The 16,044-nt window shown below is 39.7% G+C and overlaps 1 protein-coding gene across 1 annotated transcript in view; it reads left to right on the forward strand.

Moving 5' to 3' along the window:
- The window catches only part of LOC149187954 (uncharacterized), a 33,724-nt gene extending 17,900 nt beyond the window's left edge, over positions 1-15,824 (forward strand). Inside the window, exon 2 of the mRNA XM_089411503.1 lies at positions 15,032-15,824. Coding sequence (XP_089267629.1) covers positions 15,032-15,090 — 59 coding nt within the window. The 3' untranslated portion in view covers positions 15,091-15,824. The remainder of the gene's footprint in view (positions 1-15,031) is intronic.
- Positions 15,825-16,044: the final 220 nt, after the last annotated feature.

A 16,044-nucleotide genomic window follows, 5' to 3' on the forward strand; every position in this document is an offset into this window, starting at 1 on the left:
TTGGAGAAGTCATTAGTGACAGGGAGCTCACTCTTATTGCACTTGGAGGCCTTACAAGAGAATGGGATGTGTTTAACACTACCATCCTCAACAATGACAAGATTCTGAGATTTGATGAATTATTGGCTAGATGCACTCAAGAAGAAATAAGGATGATGGAAAGAGACAAGCCCTCAAATGGAAACAATCCTACCGCCTTCTTCGCTCATGCTAAGAGGAAGAACAATGTTGGTCCAAGAAGACAAGGTCAAGGGTTCAAGCCGGGATTCAAAGAAGGAAGAAAAGGAAGATGCTTCAATTGCAACAGGTTTGGACATTTTGCTAAAGAGTGTCCTCACAAGAAGGATACTCCAAGAGATGATGGCAACCATAACAACAACTACAAAGGCAATGGAAATCAAAGGAACAACAGGTTCAACAACAAAGGAAAGAGGAATGCTCCTGCTACTAGAAATGGAAATGGTTGTCCTCCCAAAAAGTCAAGAAACTCCAGGTATGAAGAAGTTAATGTTGGTGAAAAGCAAAAAGAATTTTATCTTATTTCTGCCCTCACCACCGCCTCTCCTCCAGATACATTAGATCATTGGTTGATTGATAGTGGTGCCTCAAGGCACTTCATTGGGTACAAAGAGGATCTCTCAAATTTGATTGAAAAGAAGACAAATATGGAGATTATACTTGGGGATAATGCCACTAATCTCGTGAAAGGAATTGGGACTGTTACTCTTCACTTAAATCAAGGTCAAATCCTTCATTTATAAGAAGTGTTGCATGTACCTGATCTGAAAAAGAACCTGGTCTCTATTTCTGCGATGGAAGACACAGGTTTCAAGGTGATATTCATTTATATGAATGTTGGCAAAGGAACCCAAGTGATGCATTCACTCTTGGATTCAGGGTTGAAGGTCTTTATCAGGTTGGAGGAAGTCCGTTGGGAGCAATGACTTGCGATACTTCTCTTCAATCTGAATTATGGCACTGAAGATTTGCTCACCTTCATTACAAAGCCTTACTTGATGTAAGAAAGATGGTCACAGGTATGCCCAAATTCAACTTAGATCATGAAGGTGTGTGTCAGGGTTGCGCAGCTGGAAAACATACAAGGGGACCATTCCCCTCAAGTCAAAGTCAAACTTTCGATATTCTTCAATTGGTCCATTTTGATCTATTAGGGTGTTGCCCGTGACATCTTTGGGTGGATATTTGTACTATTTAATTTTTGTGGATGACTTCTCTTGCAAAACATGGATCTATTTCTTAAAAAAGAGGACAAAGTGTTCAAATGGTTCCGCTCTTTCAAAGCCTTGGTCGAGAATCAAACGGGGAAGAAGATCAAAATATTGAGGACCGATAATGGGACTGAATATGAGTCAAATGAATTCATTGACTATTGTAGAGAAGCTGAGATTAAGAGGGAGACCACTACTACATATACTCCTGAGCAAAATGGAGTTGCCTAAAGGAAGAATCGAACTATCATAGAAGCCACCTGTGCCATGCTCCATGACCAGAGTCTACCAAAGTTCTTATGGGGAGAAGCTGCCAACACTGCTGTGTATGTTAAAAATAGATGTCCACATCAAGCATTGGATTTCAAGACACTCGAAGAAGTATTCACTGGTAAGAACTCTGATGTTTCTCATTTTAGAATTTTGGTTGTCCCGTATCTTTTCATGTGCCGAAAGAGAGAAGAAACAAATTAGATGCATTTGGGAAGAAAGGAACATTTTTGGGCTACAGTGAAACTTCGAAGGCATATAGAAGCTATGTGCTTGGTCAAAGGGAAGTGGAAATAAGTCATGATGTCATTTTTGATGAAGGTTCTACCCTTAGGAAAGTTTGAGATCTTCCTATCCCTAGGAAGGACAATAATGATGATGATGCAGGAAAGTAGGATGAACCTCCGACTGATGACCCGATGCTCGATATTGAAGGTCCGATGGATCCCATTGATCCACCTCCTAGTGAGCCATCTACTTCAAGAAAAAGACCTTTGTGGCTCAAAAATATTCTTGGAGATGCTGAGAAACATATTGCACCGAGGGGAACACTTCGTGAATGTAAGAAGCCGAACAGATACCAAGGGTACTTAGCTGCCATGAGTACCATTGTACAATCTGAGCTTGGTACATTTGATGAAGCCGTGAAACACCAAGTTTGGAAGGATGCGATGAACGATGAGTATGAATTGATCATGAAGAATGATGTCTGGGATGTGGTTCCTAGACCCAAGGACAAGTCAGCGGTCACTTCAAAATGGCTCTACAAGATCAAACATGGAGCTGATGGAAGTGTTGAAAAGTTCAAGGCCAGATTCGTTGCTCAAGGCTTCTCTCAAAAGGAAGGAGTAGACTATGATGAGATATTCGCACCGGTTGCCTGATATACCACCATCCATTCGATCATAGCACTTGTTGCCTCACAAGGATGGAGCCTAACACTAGATGGATGTCAAAATTGCGTTCTTACATGGCTCGCTTAATGAGGAAGTCTATGTAAAACAACCCGAGGGTTTCGAAATTCAAGATTGTAAGACACATGCATGCAGGTTGAAGAAAGCCATCTATGGGTTGAAGCAAGCCCCCAGGGCTTGGTATGAGAGGATTGATAGCTATCTTATGAAGCTGGGAGTTATGAGGAGTGATGCTGACACGAACCTATACTTCAAGGTGGAAAAGGACACACCTCTCATTCTGGTCCATTATGTGGATGGTCTCTTTCGGACAGGTGATGACCCTCTCATTTATCAATGCAAGAGGGAGTTGGCTTCTGAATTCGAGATGAAGGACCTAGGACTGATGCACTACTTCCTAGGACTGGAGATTTGGGAAAAGCCAGGTGAGATTTTCCTTTCTCAAGGAAAATAAATTGTGAAGCCATTTGAGAGATGTGGGATGGTGGATTGCAAGTCCGTGTCTACTCTGATGGAACTCAACTTCAAGAAGCTATGTGGAAGTGCTGTTGGGCTCGGATTAGCGAACCCTTCCGAGTATCGTCAACTTGTGGGGGCCCTGATGTTCTTGGTAAACTCTCGTCCTGACATATGCTTCATTGTGAACACGTTGAGTCAATTTATGGTCGAGCCTCATCACATTCATTGGATTGCTGCTAAGAATCTCTTGAGATATCTCTGGGGCACAATCCACTATGGACTGAGATACATTGCCGGGAACTTGAGGCTACATGGATATTTAGACGTTGACTGGGCTGGCAGTGTGGTGGATCGTAAGAGCATGTCTGGGTGTTGCTTCTCTTTGGGGTCTGCTTCAATATCTTGGATGAACATGAAGCAGAAATCGGTTGCTTTAAGCATTGCTGAGGCCGAATACATTGCTTGCCAGTATGGCCTGTTGTGAAGCTGTTTGGTTGAGTAAGCTCTTCAGTGAGCTATACTGTGATCTTCTGCGACAACTAGAGTGGGATTCGCCTATCAGAGAATCTTTTGTTCCACGACCGCTCCAAGAACGTTGATATCGGGTACCACTTTATTCGGGATATGGTGCAACGGGGAGCAATAAAGCTCCAACACATCAGGATGGATGAGCAGGTCACAGAGATTCCCACGAAGCCTTTGGGGAAAGTCAAATTCTTAACCTTCCGAGGCAGACTTGGAGTCGTGGAACGACCTTCCCATGAGGGTACTGTATGAGTTGGACACTGAGCTCTGGGAGCTCCTGGGGGCTTGGGGTACTTCTTGGAGCTATGAGCGACCATAGGGTGAGTGGTTCACCTTCCCTTGTGATACCTCATGATGGTTGACATGTGTGTAGGGTGAGTGGTTCACCTTCCCCCACGATTGACATATGCATAGGATGAGTGGTTCACCTTTTCTTATGGCATATGCACAAGATGAGTGGTTCACCTTCTCCTGCTGATGCCCTAGCACACATCCTACCCATGGAGTCCGGGACTCATGGGAAGTACCTCTCATCTGGCCAATGAGTTGGGAAAAGATGGTTAGGGACCATAGCACTATCGATGGATGCATCGTGTACTACCGTACTCCCTATGACTAGGATGCATGGTGTTCAACAACTTGATCTGGGATCAAGGACTGACTTTTGTTAGTGGAGAGTGGTATGATCTTATGACTCACTCTTGATCACTTCTTCTTCATTATTACTTCATGGTTCAGTAGAGTAGTGATGACAGAGATGGTACATGATGACAGGATGGCATGATGATGATAGATGGATTGGCAGGTGGAATTCTCCCTAGTTGAGAGGGAGTGTTAAAATTGGAAACTAGGGCCAAATTCCACCTTAGGACAACTCATATGATGGAGATGATTATTGCATTGGATTCCTCTTTTCGAGAGGTCCAATTTTGATATAAATATCATCTCATTTTGACAAGCAAAAGTGAAATTTTGAATTTATTCTCTCTCATGCACAAATTGTCAAGGTCGGCCTCAGTCAAATGTAGGCTCAAGAAGCCCAATGGATGTGTCTCCTCACCCTCAACGAATTGTATAAATAGGAGTGACCTCTCTCCTCATTTGGACATCACTCATCACATCATTTATCTCTCTCTCTTCTCTTGATTGGTTCGTACAACTTGGGTAACCTCTTTATTTTTCGCACGTGTGGCAGGAGGTCGAATATTTCAGGGTTAAGTGTAGGTCAAATTTCAGAGAAACACACCAACGCTTACCAGGGCTCTTTTGACCTAGTTTGACTTCGATCTTTAGGGCAGAATTCGAATTTTTCTAGGCTGAGTTGCTGGGCACAAATACCGAGGTGTTTTGGACATGTTGACCAGAGTTGATTGTAGCGTTGACTTTAGATTTGACTGCATAAATTACAGTAGTGTTTCTCTCTCCTTTGACTAGGTTTGACCGAACTGTTTTGGGATGACTTTGACTCTCTTTGAAGGCCGAATTAGATTGCTGTTGACTGAGTTACTTGGAGGACATTTTTGTGCCGATTTGACCAACATTGACTTCCTGGTTAGGGTTGCAGTTGACTGTTGATTTTGATAGGGTTGTTTTGACTATGTATTGGGCAAGTGAATTTGATCTATGTACTCTCTCTCTCTACTAAACTATTGAATAATAATAAGAAGATTTGATCAAAGGGTTTTCCCCACATTGGGGTTTTTCCCTGGCATCCACCAAATCTTGTGTCCTCTTGTCTTGGCTTGTCTTCTGCACATGTTTTTATGTTCTATTTGCATTTACTGTTAATGTGTTTAAGTTAATGTGATTGCTACTGGAAATTGGAAATTGTCATTGGGTTGATAAGTAACATTGAAGTAAATTGTGCTAAAGCATAGAACATACAATTGTTAACTAAAATTAACAATAGCCCTTGCATCAAAGGGAAAGGCAAAGAAAGGCCTTAGTTAGGGACAAGGCTCATAGGGAGGAGAGAAGAAGAAGAAGGCCCTGTCGAAGGTCAAGTGCTTCAAGTGTGGTGAGTTCGGTCACTACAGTACTCAGTGTCCTCAAAGGAAGAAGAACAAGAAGGAGAAGTAGGACCAGGCAACAACTTCGAGATAGATAGATCAGTTGTCCTCCAGGTTGGAGGAAGACTTCGCTTTGTAGGAGAGAGGTGGGGAGACATTGATCTCTAGACTCTAGAGTTGCGCAGAGTTGGGCAGGGTCCATCAAGGTGAGCATCAGACAAATATTTCCCCTTGGATCAATACCCTTGCTACAGGGGCCCATGATATTCATTAGCAGATGGATCAGTGTTAGATGATGCAGTCTGTTCTTGAGGACAGTGGCAGTACTAGTTTGCAGTCAGATGCTAAGGAGCACAGTGCAGTTCCATTGCAGACGGACTCAGTGGATAGTGCAGAGACTGGTAACAGTCAGTGACTCAGGAGATAGTTGCAGTCCATAGATTAAGTTGATTCAGTTTTTTTTGGATTCTAGTTGCAGTAGTTGTAGCAACAACAACAACATGAGATTAATTGTAGTGCAGTGTAGAGTTGGCAAAAATACAGGTTGTACAATACAGTGTCAACAACAACGCAAATGCAGGGTGATTCAACTTAGAGTGGTAGATGAGTCAGAGTTGCGCATTAGTTTGTGGACAGTGACAGGTAGTCACAAATGTCAGTCATCAGCAGTGGTATGGAGGATGTTATGGGAGAGAACACCTTCCTCGCTAAGAGGGAGTGTTAGTTTTTGTAGCATAGGATGGTGTCTAGTCTCAAACTTTGTGAAGAGGCTAAAACAATTGAGATCTCTAGAACCTAGAAATTGTTTCTGGAAATTACGCCTAGAGACAACTCAATTAAATCAATTGATCGATAATTAAAAAATGCCTAAATCTAACTTAGGGAAATCGATTAATTAATGGGAATTAATTGAGAAAGGTGAGAATTCTGTAGAAACTCACATGGATCAACTCAGAGATGATCTCTGCCATCGAAAAGGACTTAATCGTCGTTGTTGGTGATCCACCTGGAGATTATAAGATGAGGTTGATTGGGTTGGAGAAGAATACACATAGGAAGAGCAAGTTTCCTTGGCAGATTGAATTTCCAGAGAGCAACATTCAGTTGGAAGAATTCGAGCCAGAACGAAGCAAAGCAAGAGGGAGATCAGTAATAGATTTCTGGAGGAGGATTCCAAATTCAGAAGAGTTAGTTGAGAGGAGGACAAGTTTTCCTCAGAAAGTTGTGCAAGGCCTGCGTAGAAGGGCTTCAGAGGAGAGTTTAGTTCAACTAGAGTAGGAGTTGATTCAGTTGCTAAGGGCCGGGATAAATTCCAAAAGGCCAAGCGAGTGACTTCTCGAGGCAGAGACAAGTAGAGATACAGGATTCAACGTGTTTCGGAGGCAGTGCGAATTAGCCTGTGCAGAGGCAGTGTAGAGGCTCACGCAGGGGCATTTTGTGTGGCCCAGTTTGGCCAGCTTTCAGAGCAGAATCAATTGTGGTGTTGAGGTATTGGCCTCACAAATATTTTGCCAATATTTCTCTTAGATTGGATTGCTAGATTAAGCATCCAAATTGTACTCAGAATTTCTGTTGCTGCATAATATTAAAACCCTCATCTACGGCACCAATTTTTCCATTGGGTTTTTCCGGGGACAATTGTTCAAAAATAACGGTGTCATATTTTTGTGTGTGCTAGCATTTTCTCAGTTTCGAACATTTTTATTTTTCGCAATGTTTTTATGGTGAAAATTGCAGTTGTGATTTTCTTCATTATTTGCTGTAGCAAATAAATTGCATTTAATTTCTAATCATTTAGAAGAATGATTTCTAGTTGTTGCAATAGATCAAAAATTAAACATGCTCAAGCTGTAAAGTTTTTGATTCCAGTGGAGAGCTTGCATAAGATTCTTGTTTCTCTGCCTTCTCTTCAGTACCATGCTACAGTTGCCCATTTTCAACTGAGAATACCACAATTTGGCCTCTCATTGCTTCATTGTCTTCATCGTACTTACACATGGTCCCCACACAATAATACAAGTTGCTGTCATTTGTGAATGAACATCTCAGGAAGAGGCATGTTTGTTTATTATCATCAAGCATATATGGTGTAACATTTTCAAATCTTTTATCATCAAAGAAACACACCAAATTGTTTGTTCTTCTTTTCTTATCATATTTACCTTTCTCAGTGCAAACAACGAATGAGTGAGATTGTTCTTCATAGCAATTGCGACAACCCTGTTCCTCAGGATGAAGCTTCTAAATTTCATCCATTGATCCAACATTAAGCTTGTCTTCCTTTATGATCGCAACGGTGTCGGGAAAAGAAATTGTATTGAAAGAACACTCGATTATCACCTGTGAAATGGACATGCACATATGTCAATATGTTGCTGTGATTGTAAATAATTGTTGGCAAGTCCGATGATGTAAAAGCGTGCATCTTGCTCTTGGGACAAAAGGTGATAAGGCTAATTGCTTTTGTGCCCAGCGAGATTAGGTGCATATCAACAAATTGTCCATTGTTTAAATTAACTTTGAACTCATATAAATTCCCCTTGCCAAGACCATATAGAAAGTATGGAATCCCTTCACACATAAGATGGCTAGAACTCATGACACGTGTTTGTAGCACATGATCAGAAAGCACATGAGGCATTCCCTGTTGATGAATTGACTATTCATCCAAATCAGGAATTTGTCCTTTGGGAATGGTCTGTTGATGAGCAAATTGCTCCTCGAGATGAGACACCTTCTTATGAGGCAAAATCTGTTGATAAACAACATCTTGAGGCAATTGTTCATTATAATGATGAGATGTTGAAGAGAGAAAAGCTCTGCTAGCTAGATCATTGTAATTTTGCACATTTGGGTCATGGTGCTCTTGAACATGATCGAAAGCATTGTGAGCTTGCTGCACCTGTGCATGCAACTGACCTTCCTTTGATTGGCATAAAGATAGAGATGAATCCCCCTGCGTTAGAGAATTGCAATTAGATTGATTAATGAAAATAGAATTTCCAATATGAGAAGCTCCAAATCTATTGTCTTGAGATAGTTGTTGGATCAACGTATCTATGATCTGCAGAATCATGACTTGCTATTTGGTAAAGGTTGTGATGAATAATTTGTGTTGTTTGTTGTTGGACAGGTACCTATATGGAGAAAGTAACATCTTCAGAAATATATAGGCTTTTGGTGAGGTTGAATTACCCCTCTTGAGGCTGACTTGGTGTGGAGGTGACACAATTCATTTTTGACTCAAAAATAATTCTTTTTACATGATTCAAAAGCCCAAGAAGGGTCTTATCAAATAAACAATAACTCTAATGATTCAACATAAATCTTAGAAGACCTCAATGGGTACTTTGACCTAAAACATGATGACCCAAGCATGAAACCCATGCTTTAATAAGTCATAATAATAATAATAATAATAAAATTTTTGTTTTCATTCTTTTTCATAAGTACATTACATAATGACTCAAATACATTTATGAAGACCGAACCTAGTTACATTCTTCAACACTCCCTCTTAACTAGGGAGGTATTCATAACAAGTACAAGGAAGATCTCAAACTATATGAACTATGAAGAGTTTAGGCACCGCAATGCCATGGACTAGATTCCTGACTAGGGCAATCTATCCTAGGTCTTCCAACAATTTAGTTACTCGTAGTGCCACGGACTAGATTCCTGACCAGGGAAATCTAACTGAGTGTTACTAAGATGGACGAAAGCTTTTAGCCTCTCTAGGTACCATCAGGCTTACTTGCTAACCATCAACCCAGGGGTCCAGGTGTGTATCTGAGGTCAGAGCTCTATGACGAACGCCATCCTCCCTACTTCGGGATCCAGACATCAACACAAAGTGCCGACCAGATGTCCTCCCAGGCAATGTGTCTTACCCACAAAGCCTCCACACTCCCAATTATTTCAATTGGTAGCAAATCCTCCCCGATCAAACAGATCGGTAACAAATCTCTCCCGATCAAACTGATTGGTAACCATCATGTAAAACATGCTATCAAACCTCTGAGAGATTTACCTGTACAAACACAACCCCAATCAGTAACAAACTTTCACATGTACATAAGTAAACACAAACCTTCGAGGTGATGTTGCTTCTCACAATAGGAGTTAGAGACTTTCAAACGAATCTTGACACAAGATTCCTCAACCATATGACTTTCTTCCCTACTTCACATGCAACAACATATTCGACAACCGGATCCTGCTTTCCTTCTTTCAGCAACATCTCAAAATGCATTCTCCAATTTCTTCTTTCAAGGTATCCATCAAGACTATGATATGCCCTCCCTCTTAACTAGGGAGATTTCTTCTATCCAGACTCCCTCTTAACTTAGGGAGATCAACTTCTTCTTATGATATTGGAGAATCTTTCATGGCTTCCATTCTTCTTATCAAAGTCATATTGATCATCATCATTCAAATCATTTCCTTCATCATGCTTATCATATCAACTTTACTTACGAACATCTTCACCATCTTGAAGATTATGTACCTGCATGACTTAGATAGCAAGTACAACCAAATCTATAGGAGCATGAAGTTAACCATATCAAAATCATACAATAATGGAAGCATTAGACTTTATAAACATAATCAACAAGAGGCTTTACTTCTATACTTCAACTTTTTGCTCAAGTATTATTACAAACCCTAAATCACATCAACAACTCAATCAAGTTATCATTCTCATTATATCAAGGGCTTCAATATTTCTTTCAGAGATATGAAAAACTCTTTTATAACATATAACAAACCCTCGAATCAATTCAAACAAGTATAATTTCAACAAAGCATCTAACAACTTTCAGAATTCATATGTTAGACTTCCTACTAGGATTTTGTGCAAACCCTTGATTTCAAACATGAGCTATTAAGCTTCAGCGAATCAAAACCAATCACACCTCAATTTCAGATTTCAATGATCTTTCATAAGTCTTAGATTGTCACATTTGAAACAATGTCATCATATATTAGAGAATTGAGCTTCTACTAAGGTTTAGCTACAAAACCCTAGAATTCACAAATACTATCATCCTAGAGTATCAAACTTCGATTAGGGCTTAGTTCCAAACCCTAGGACTTATGACCATCAACAATTAGGTCAACACATATATCTAGGATTCCATCATCATGCACAAGCATATCATAATAACATAAGTTAGTCAAACCCAATGACACAAACACATTCAAACATCTAACATATTTGATTAGATGGACAAACATATGCCTAGGGTTTCATTCCTAGGACATTATCTAAAATAAGGGTCTTGCTCATAAACCCTACCAAACCCTAGGGTTTCAACACATAACACAACAAACCCTAATTTACCAAAACTTCAAAGGTTTGGGATTTCAGACATCACCATTCAACCCTAACAAGTTAGGGTTTTCATAACCATACCAAAACCCCAAACATGACATCATCAAAGCATCAAACATTTTCTTTAGACTTCATCAATAACCCTAAGTAGGCTAGGGTTTCACACATTATCATCGACATACCCTTAAGTTAGGGTTTTACAAAGAACCTTTTTAGGGTTCCACAAGAATAATCAAAGATGTGAGGAGGGTAGATTTATCTAATGATGAATCACCCAATCAAGAATCTTTATGATTCAAGAGTGCTAGACACAACAATGTTAGTAATGTAGAATAGATTACCAAAAAGAATGAATATACCTTTATCATGAAGAGAACAAAGCTTATGGTCTAAGGCATACCTTTGTTTCTTAACAAACCTTGTAATCCCAATGCTTTGTCTTGTGAGGCCTTCTTTCATAATCCTTGAGTATTTAGTAAGCCTTTCCTAAACAAGGAAAATATGAATAGAAATGTGATTAGTATTTAATATAAACAAACTTAGATAAGTAAGGGAAACCAAATATAAAAGATAATGCAAGGAGTAAGATACTTGTCTTTGGAAAGTGGTGAGGGCTCCCTCTTAATCCAAACTTGAGGGATATGTAAGGGATAGAGTCCCTAACAAATAGGTCTTTGACTTTGGATCCTTCCATCTTGTTCTTCTTTGGTGAAACTTCTTCGGCAAAGTTTGCTTGATCCCTGTTCCTCCTTTTATTCCCTGGATTCTCAGCAATGTTGCACACATCGCGATCAGGATTTAATCGGCGCCGGGAAAAAAGCGGAAAAAATCGTTAAAATCGGGAAAAAATCGGAAAAAAGCGGGAAAAAATCGTTTGGCACAAAAATATTCATTTTTTTTCAATTTTTTTAATATCTAAACCATCTACAACATAAAATAAATACATTGACACATAAATATGATAAAAAAACTAATATATAAGATGTTTAATATCATTTCTAGCGCTAAAATCACACATAACATTGAATCATGTCCTGAATAGTAAGTCCCAACTCAGCCTCAAAATATCAACAAAAAATATGATAATGTATCTCATCATGTCATAATGTCATATACAATAAAATGAAAGTCTAATCCTATTGATTTCCTCTGCCCCTCTTGCGAGAAAATGCCACAGCTTTCCCTTTCCCTCTAGATGTAGATGCTGGTGCCCGTGCAGGTGGAAATGGCAGTGGAGTCTGATGTGATCTAGACGTTGAAGAACTAGAAGTAGGAGCTATAGGAGGTAGACCACGTCCTCTACTGGTGGCAGGGGTAGCCCGGGCAGGTGGTGTCACCTGGAAACATTACAATCTCCCAATCCTGAAATCCTGAAAAACTGATAAGTCTGCTGGATTTTAATTGAAATCTAAAATTCTACTTTCTCCATATGAAATCCAATGAGGCTGGAACCACTCTCAAACATCCTGAGTCATTTCATGGTAATGTTAAAAATTTAAGTAAAAGGATGAAAATGAAGATTAAGGAGAATGTCACTTTTACTTTAAGAATTTAACATTACCATGAATAGCATATCCATACTAGGGCCTAGACTTGATCATTAAGCTACCCCACTCAAAAATTATTTGTTTCTTTCAAAAAACATTGCATGAAAAAACCCAAAAAAAGTTATAAAACTATGCTGTCCTGAGCCCCCACGATTTTTTCGAAAAAATCGCGATTTTTTGAAAAAAGCGCGATTTTTTCAGTAAAAATCGGCAAAAAAAAAGTAGGCGATTTTTTCGTATAAAAATCGCGATTTGATCGGCAAGATGAAAAAATCGCGATTTTCCGATAAAATCGCGATTTTAACAACACTGATTCTCAGGACAATCCCTTTTATAGTGACCCGTCTTGTGACAAGTGTAGCATTGGCCCTTGGGACTTCTTGAAGGTTCCTTTCTTCTTGTGATGAGCAGAACAATCATTTGAGATTTTCTCTTCTTCACTCTCCTTGTTGATTACTAAAGATATTCTGACTCCTTGACTGCATGCATTTCATCCACTATTAGGCTCATAGCCAAAATCTTTGTTTCTCCACTTGGATGCCAATTCATCCATTGCAGCTTCTGCATTCCTTGCAAACTGCTTTTGCTGGTGCTTCCATTTCTTCTTTTGCATTGGCTTGCATGATGCCCCTTCTTGTGACATCTAAAACATGTCACGTGGTTAATGTCCTCCTTTACAACGTGAGAAGAAGAACTCTGTTTTTTATACCCTTCTTGGGTCCTCCTTTTTCTTCTTTCCTTTTGTCATCTTCTTGATGAGTGCTAGATCTGGCACTTCCTCAACTCTGGCTACCAAGGTCTCTTCCCTTATCTTTCCTTGGAAGAAATCCTCCCAAAGCTTCTGAAATGCAAGAGTGTGTTCATCTGCATAGATACCCTACAATAGATTTCCCATTCTGGTGAGAACACATTTAGTGCGACGGGAATTAGCTCTTCATCTCAACCTTCATATGATAGCAAAGAGCTGGTATCTAAGCTTGGTAATCTTCATCAGGTAGCTAGATGCAGTGCCTATCTTGCTCATGTCTGTATGAGTCAGTTTGTTTTTTGGTATAGTTTCTGGGACATGTTGACTCTCTGGTAGTAGGTACAAGGATGTCAATGCTTAATACATCTCCTTGGGTGACCTCTCCAGGATGCAAGGTATCAAAGGGTACTTCACAGAATCAAGGATGATTCTCTTTGCCTCGGCAAGCTTCTTATGATAGCCAACCAACTGCCGGGGATCTGTCAGAATAGTCTTCAAAGATCCACCTCCAATAACATCTGCAGTCTGCACTTCTTAGAAGTGAAGTTTGAAGCACACTCTAGCTGGTCACTTATTTGGAGACCTGTCAAGGTAGCCATTCCTGCAACTTCTTAAACACAGCTCAAAAAAAACAGATTAGCCAGAAAATAATTCTACCAATTACTGGTTCAAACCTTTAACCAACCCTCATGGGCATCAACAACAACAGCCTCTCTCAGGCATGAAGCAACTCTAATCACTGGAACTCATCCCCTCATAGGTCCTTGTGCTTCTCTCATGGACAGATTACTTCACTCTTTGGAGATTTTTGGGCATCACACCAGCTGAAATCCTCCGATAACAGCTACCTCTCACCGGCAACAACTTTCTCCATATGCTGCTCAGAACTTGGAAGACTTCAGCTGTACAGCTCCGAGAACATGTCAATTTTTTAACCCATGAAATCATGTCTGCACTAAAAGAATTAAAAAATTCCTACGAGGACTGAACTTTAGTATCTGCCTATCAGAACTTCAGATTTGTACCAACAGAAATTTAAGGATGTAAATTCAACATTGCAAACACAATATCATATACAGTAGATCAAAACAGCAATTAGATCAGGCCTAATCAATATGCATCTGCAATCTGGAGGTTAGGACAGGGAGCATGGTCTCCAACAGCAATCGAATAAATTCTCTATTACTCAGAAAGGAAAGTATTACAGAAGCTTGGCATCACACTCAAGTTAGAAACACAGCTGAAAGATAGTTCACACACAAACTCTCACACTGCCAAGCTAATGCAGTCCCCTATTTATAGAATATGAGGAAGTTACAAAGAGGAGGCTATGAATAGCCTCAAGTGGTTTGCCTTCATAAAGCATGAGTAACCTCCAAGAAGTGTGCTCTTCATGAAGCATTGTAACCTCCATTATGAATGCCCACTCATGTAACTCCCAGCTGTAAAAGTGCCCCACTCATGGACTAATGTGCCCCCACTCTCAAAGGTAACTCCGCAGTCTGAGGCATTAAAGCCTCCATCTAGGGAAGTGCACCCCACCTATAAAGTAACTCCTGGATTCCAACAGTAGAGAAAGCCTGCAAGGTAAACTCACCCTGCCATGATTATCTCCTTCACAAGTGCATTCTCTCTCCAGCTCTGCAATCTCTGCTGCTGCTCAATTTGCCAAGGCTGAAAGGAGTACATTTTGGAGCAACCAGGTAATCTAATTTAGGAAACAATCCAGAATCCATATTGTGCCATGACCCTGTGTAGTCTTATTGGACATGCAACATACTTGGAAGTATAACTTCAACACACAAAAAGACAAGCATTGGATGCTGGACAGTGGAAATCTTCACTGTATTCACTGAATCTTGGTTTGATGTAAAACTCTGATAATTAATCACTCAAGGTGATGTTAATAAATCCAAGATCCCAAAAATGAAGTTATAGCTCTCTTAATTATCGTCTTAGCAAGTTCAACATTGTCATTTCATCTTGTTTTTTCAGGTATTGTGCAAGAAAGCAAGCCAGATTCAACTGGACCAAAGCCAAAATTTGTGGTATGAATTTGCATACTTGCCAAAAGTTATGAGTGGGATCATCAGTTGTTATTTTACATTGGGTTTTTTCAGAGTAGTAAACAGCAAATTGAAGCGAACTCTTTGTACCCATTTCTTATGTGGTGGTAGTGATTTATGCCTCTAAAATATGTTTGGCAGTTCTATGGCTCTGATGATGGGCTTAAGGCGTTATCTGTTTAACATTTTTTATTTTTTTTACCAAGTATGGATATGAGAAATAAGTAGTCAATAGAGTGGACGAGTGTAAGTCTTACAGGACATTGAAGAAACGTCATATTCCCATGTATTTGAGAACATGAGGAATTAATCTCTGACCTGATCCCTCCATGGGGATAGTCTTTTGTATCTTAGGAAATCATTCCAGTCACAGTGTTATCTTTTGCAGCTGTTTCTCATTTCTGCAGTGCCTGATTTGATTATCGAACATAACATGGGAGTCTCTGAATCAGTATCAAATCAGAGAGATTAGGTCTGTTGTAAAGGCGATCTCAATCAAGACGAATGCCATTTTAGGCTGAATTTAGAATTTTGATGAGTTTTGTGGTGACAAGTTTGGTGGCACTTTTTACTGCTGCTGAAGAGGACCTGACAAATTGGGCAAGTGCATATTATCTGTCAAGTTGAAATGTGTTTTCTTTGATTAACAGTTTCTTAAAATTTTGTTATATTGAGGTTCTAGTTGTTAAAGAGCTTTATAATAAATGGTGCTAGTTCTTGAAGTTTCTAATTATTGCAACTCATTTAAAATGTGTCTAATATGCATATTTAAAGGGAATGTTGTTTGTAAATTTGTTCTAACCATGTCTAGGTTTAAACCAATACATGTCTAAGTTAATCTTAAACTGAGTATCACTCTTCAGATTTAGATTGGAGTACATTCTTCTTTCTGGTTATCACCCATATTCTTTCTTGCGGATTTTTTTGATGGCAATAAACATT

Source organism: Pinus tabuliformis, chromosome 3_1 (assembly GCF_031772625.1).
Source record: "Pinus tabuliformis cultivar Carrire ecotype Pingquan chromosome 3_1, CPIR1, whole genome shotgun sequence".
NCBI lineage: Eukaryota > Viridiplantae > Streptophyta > Pinopsida > Pinales > Pinaceae > Pinus > Pinus tabuliformis.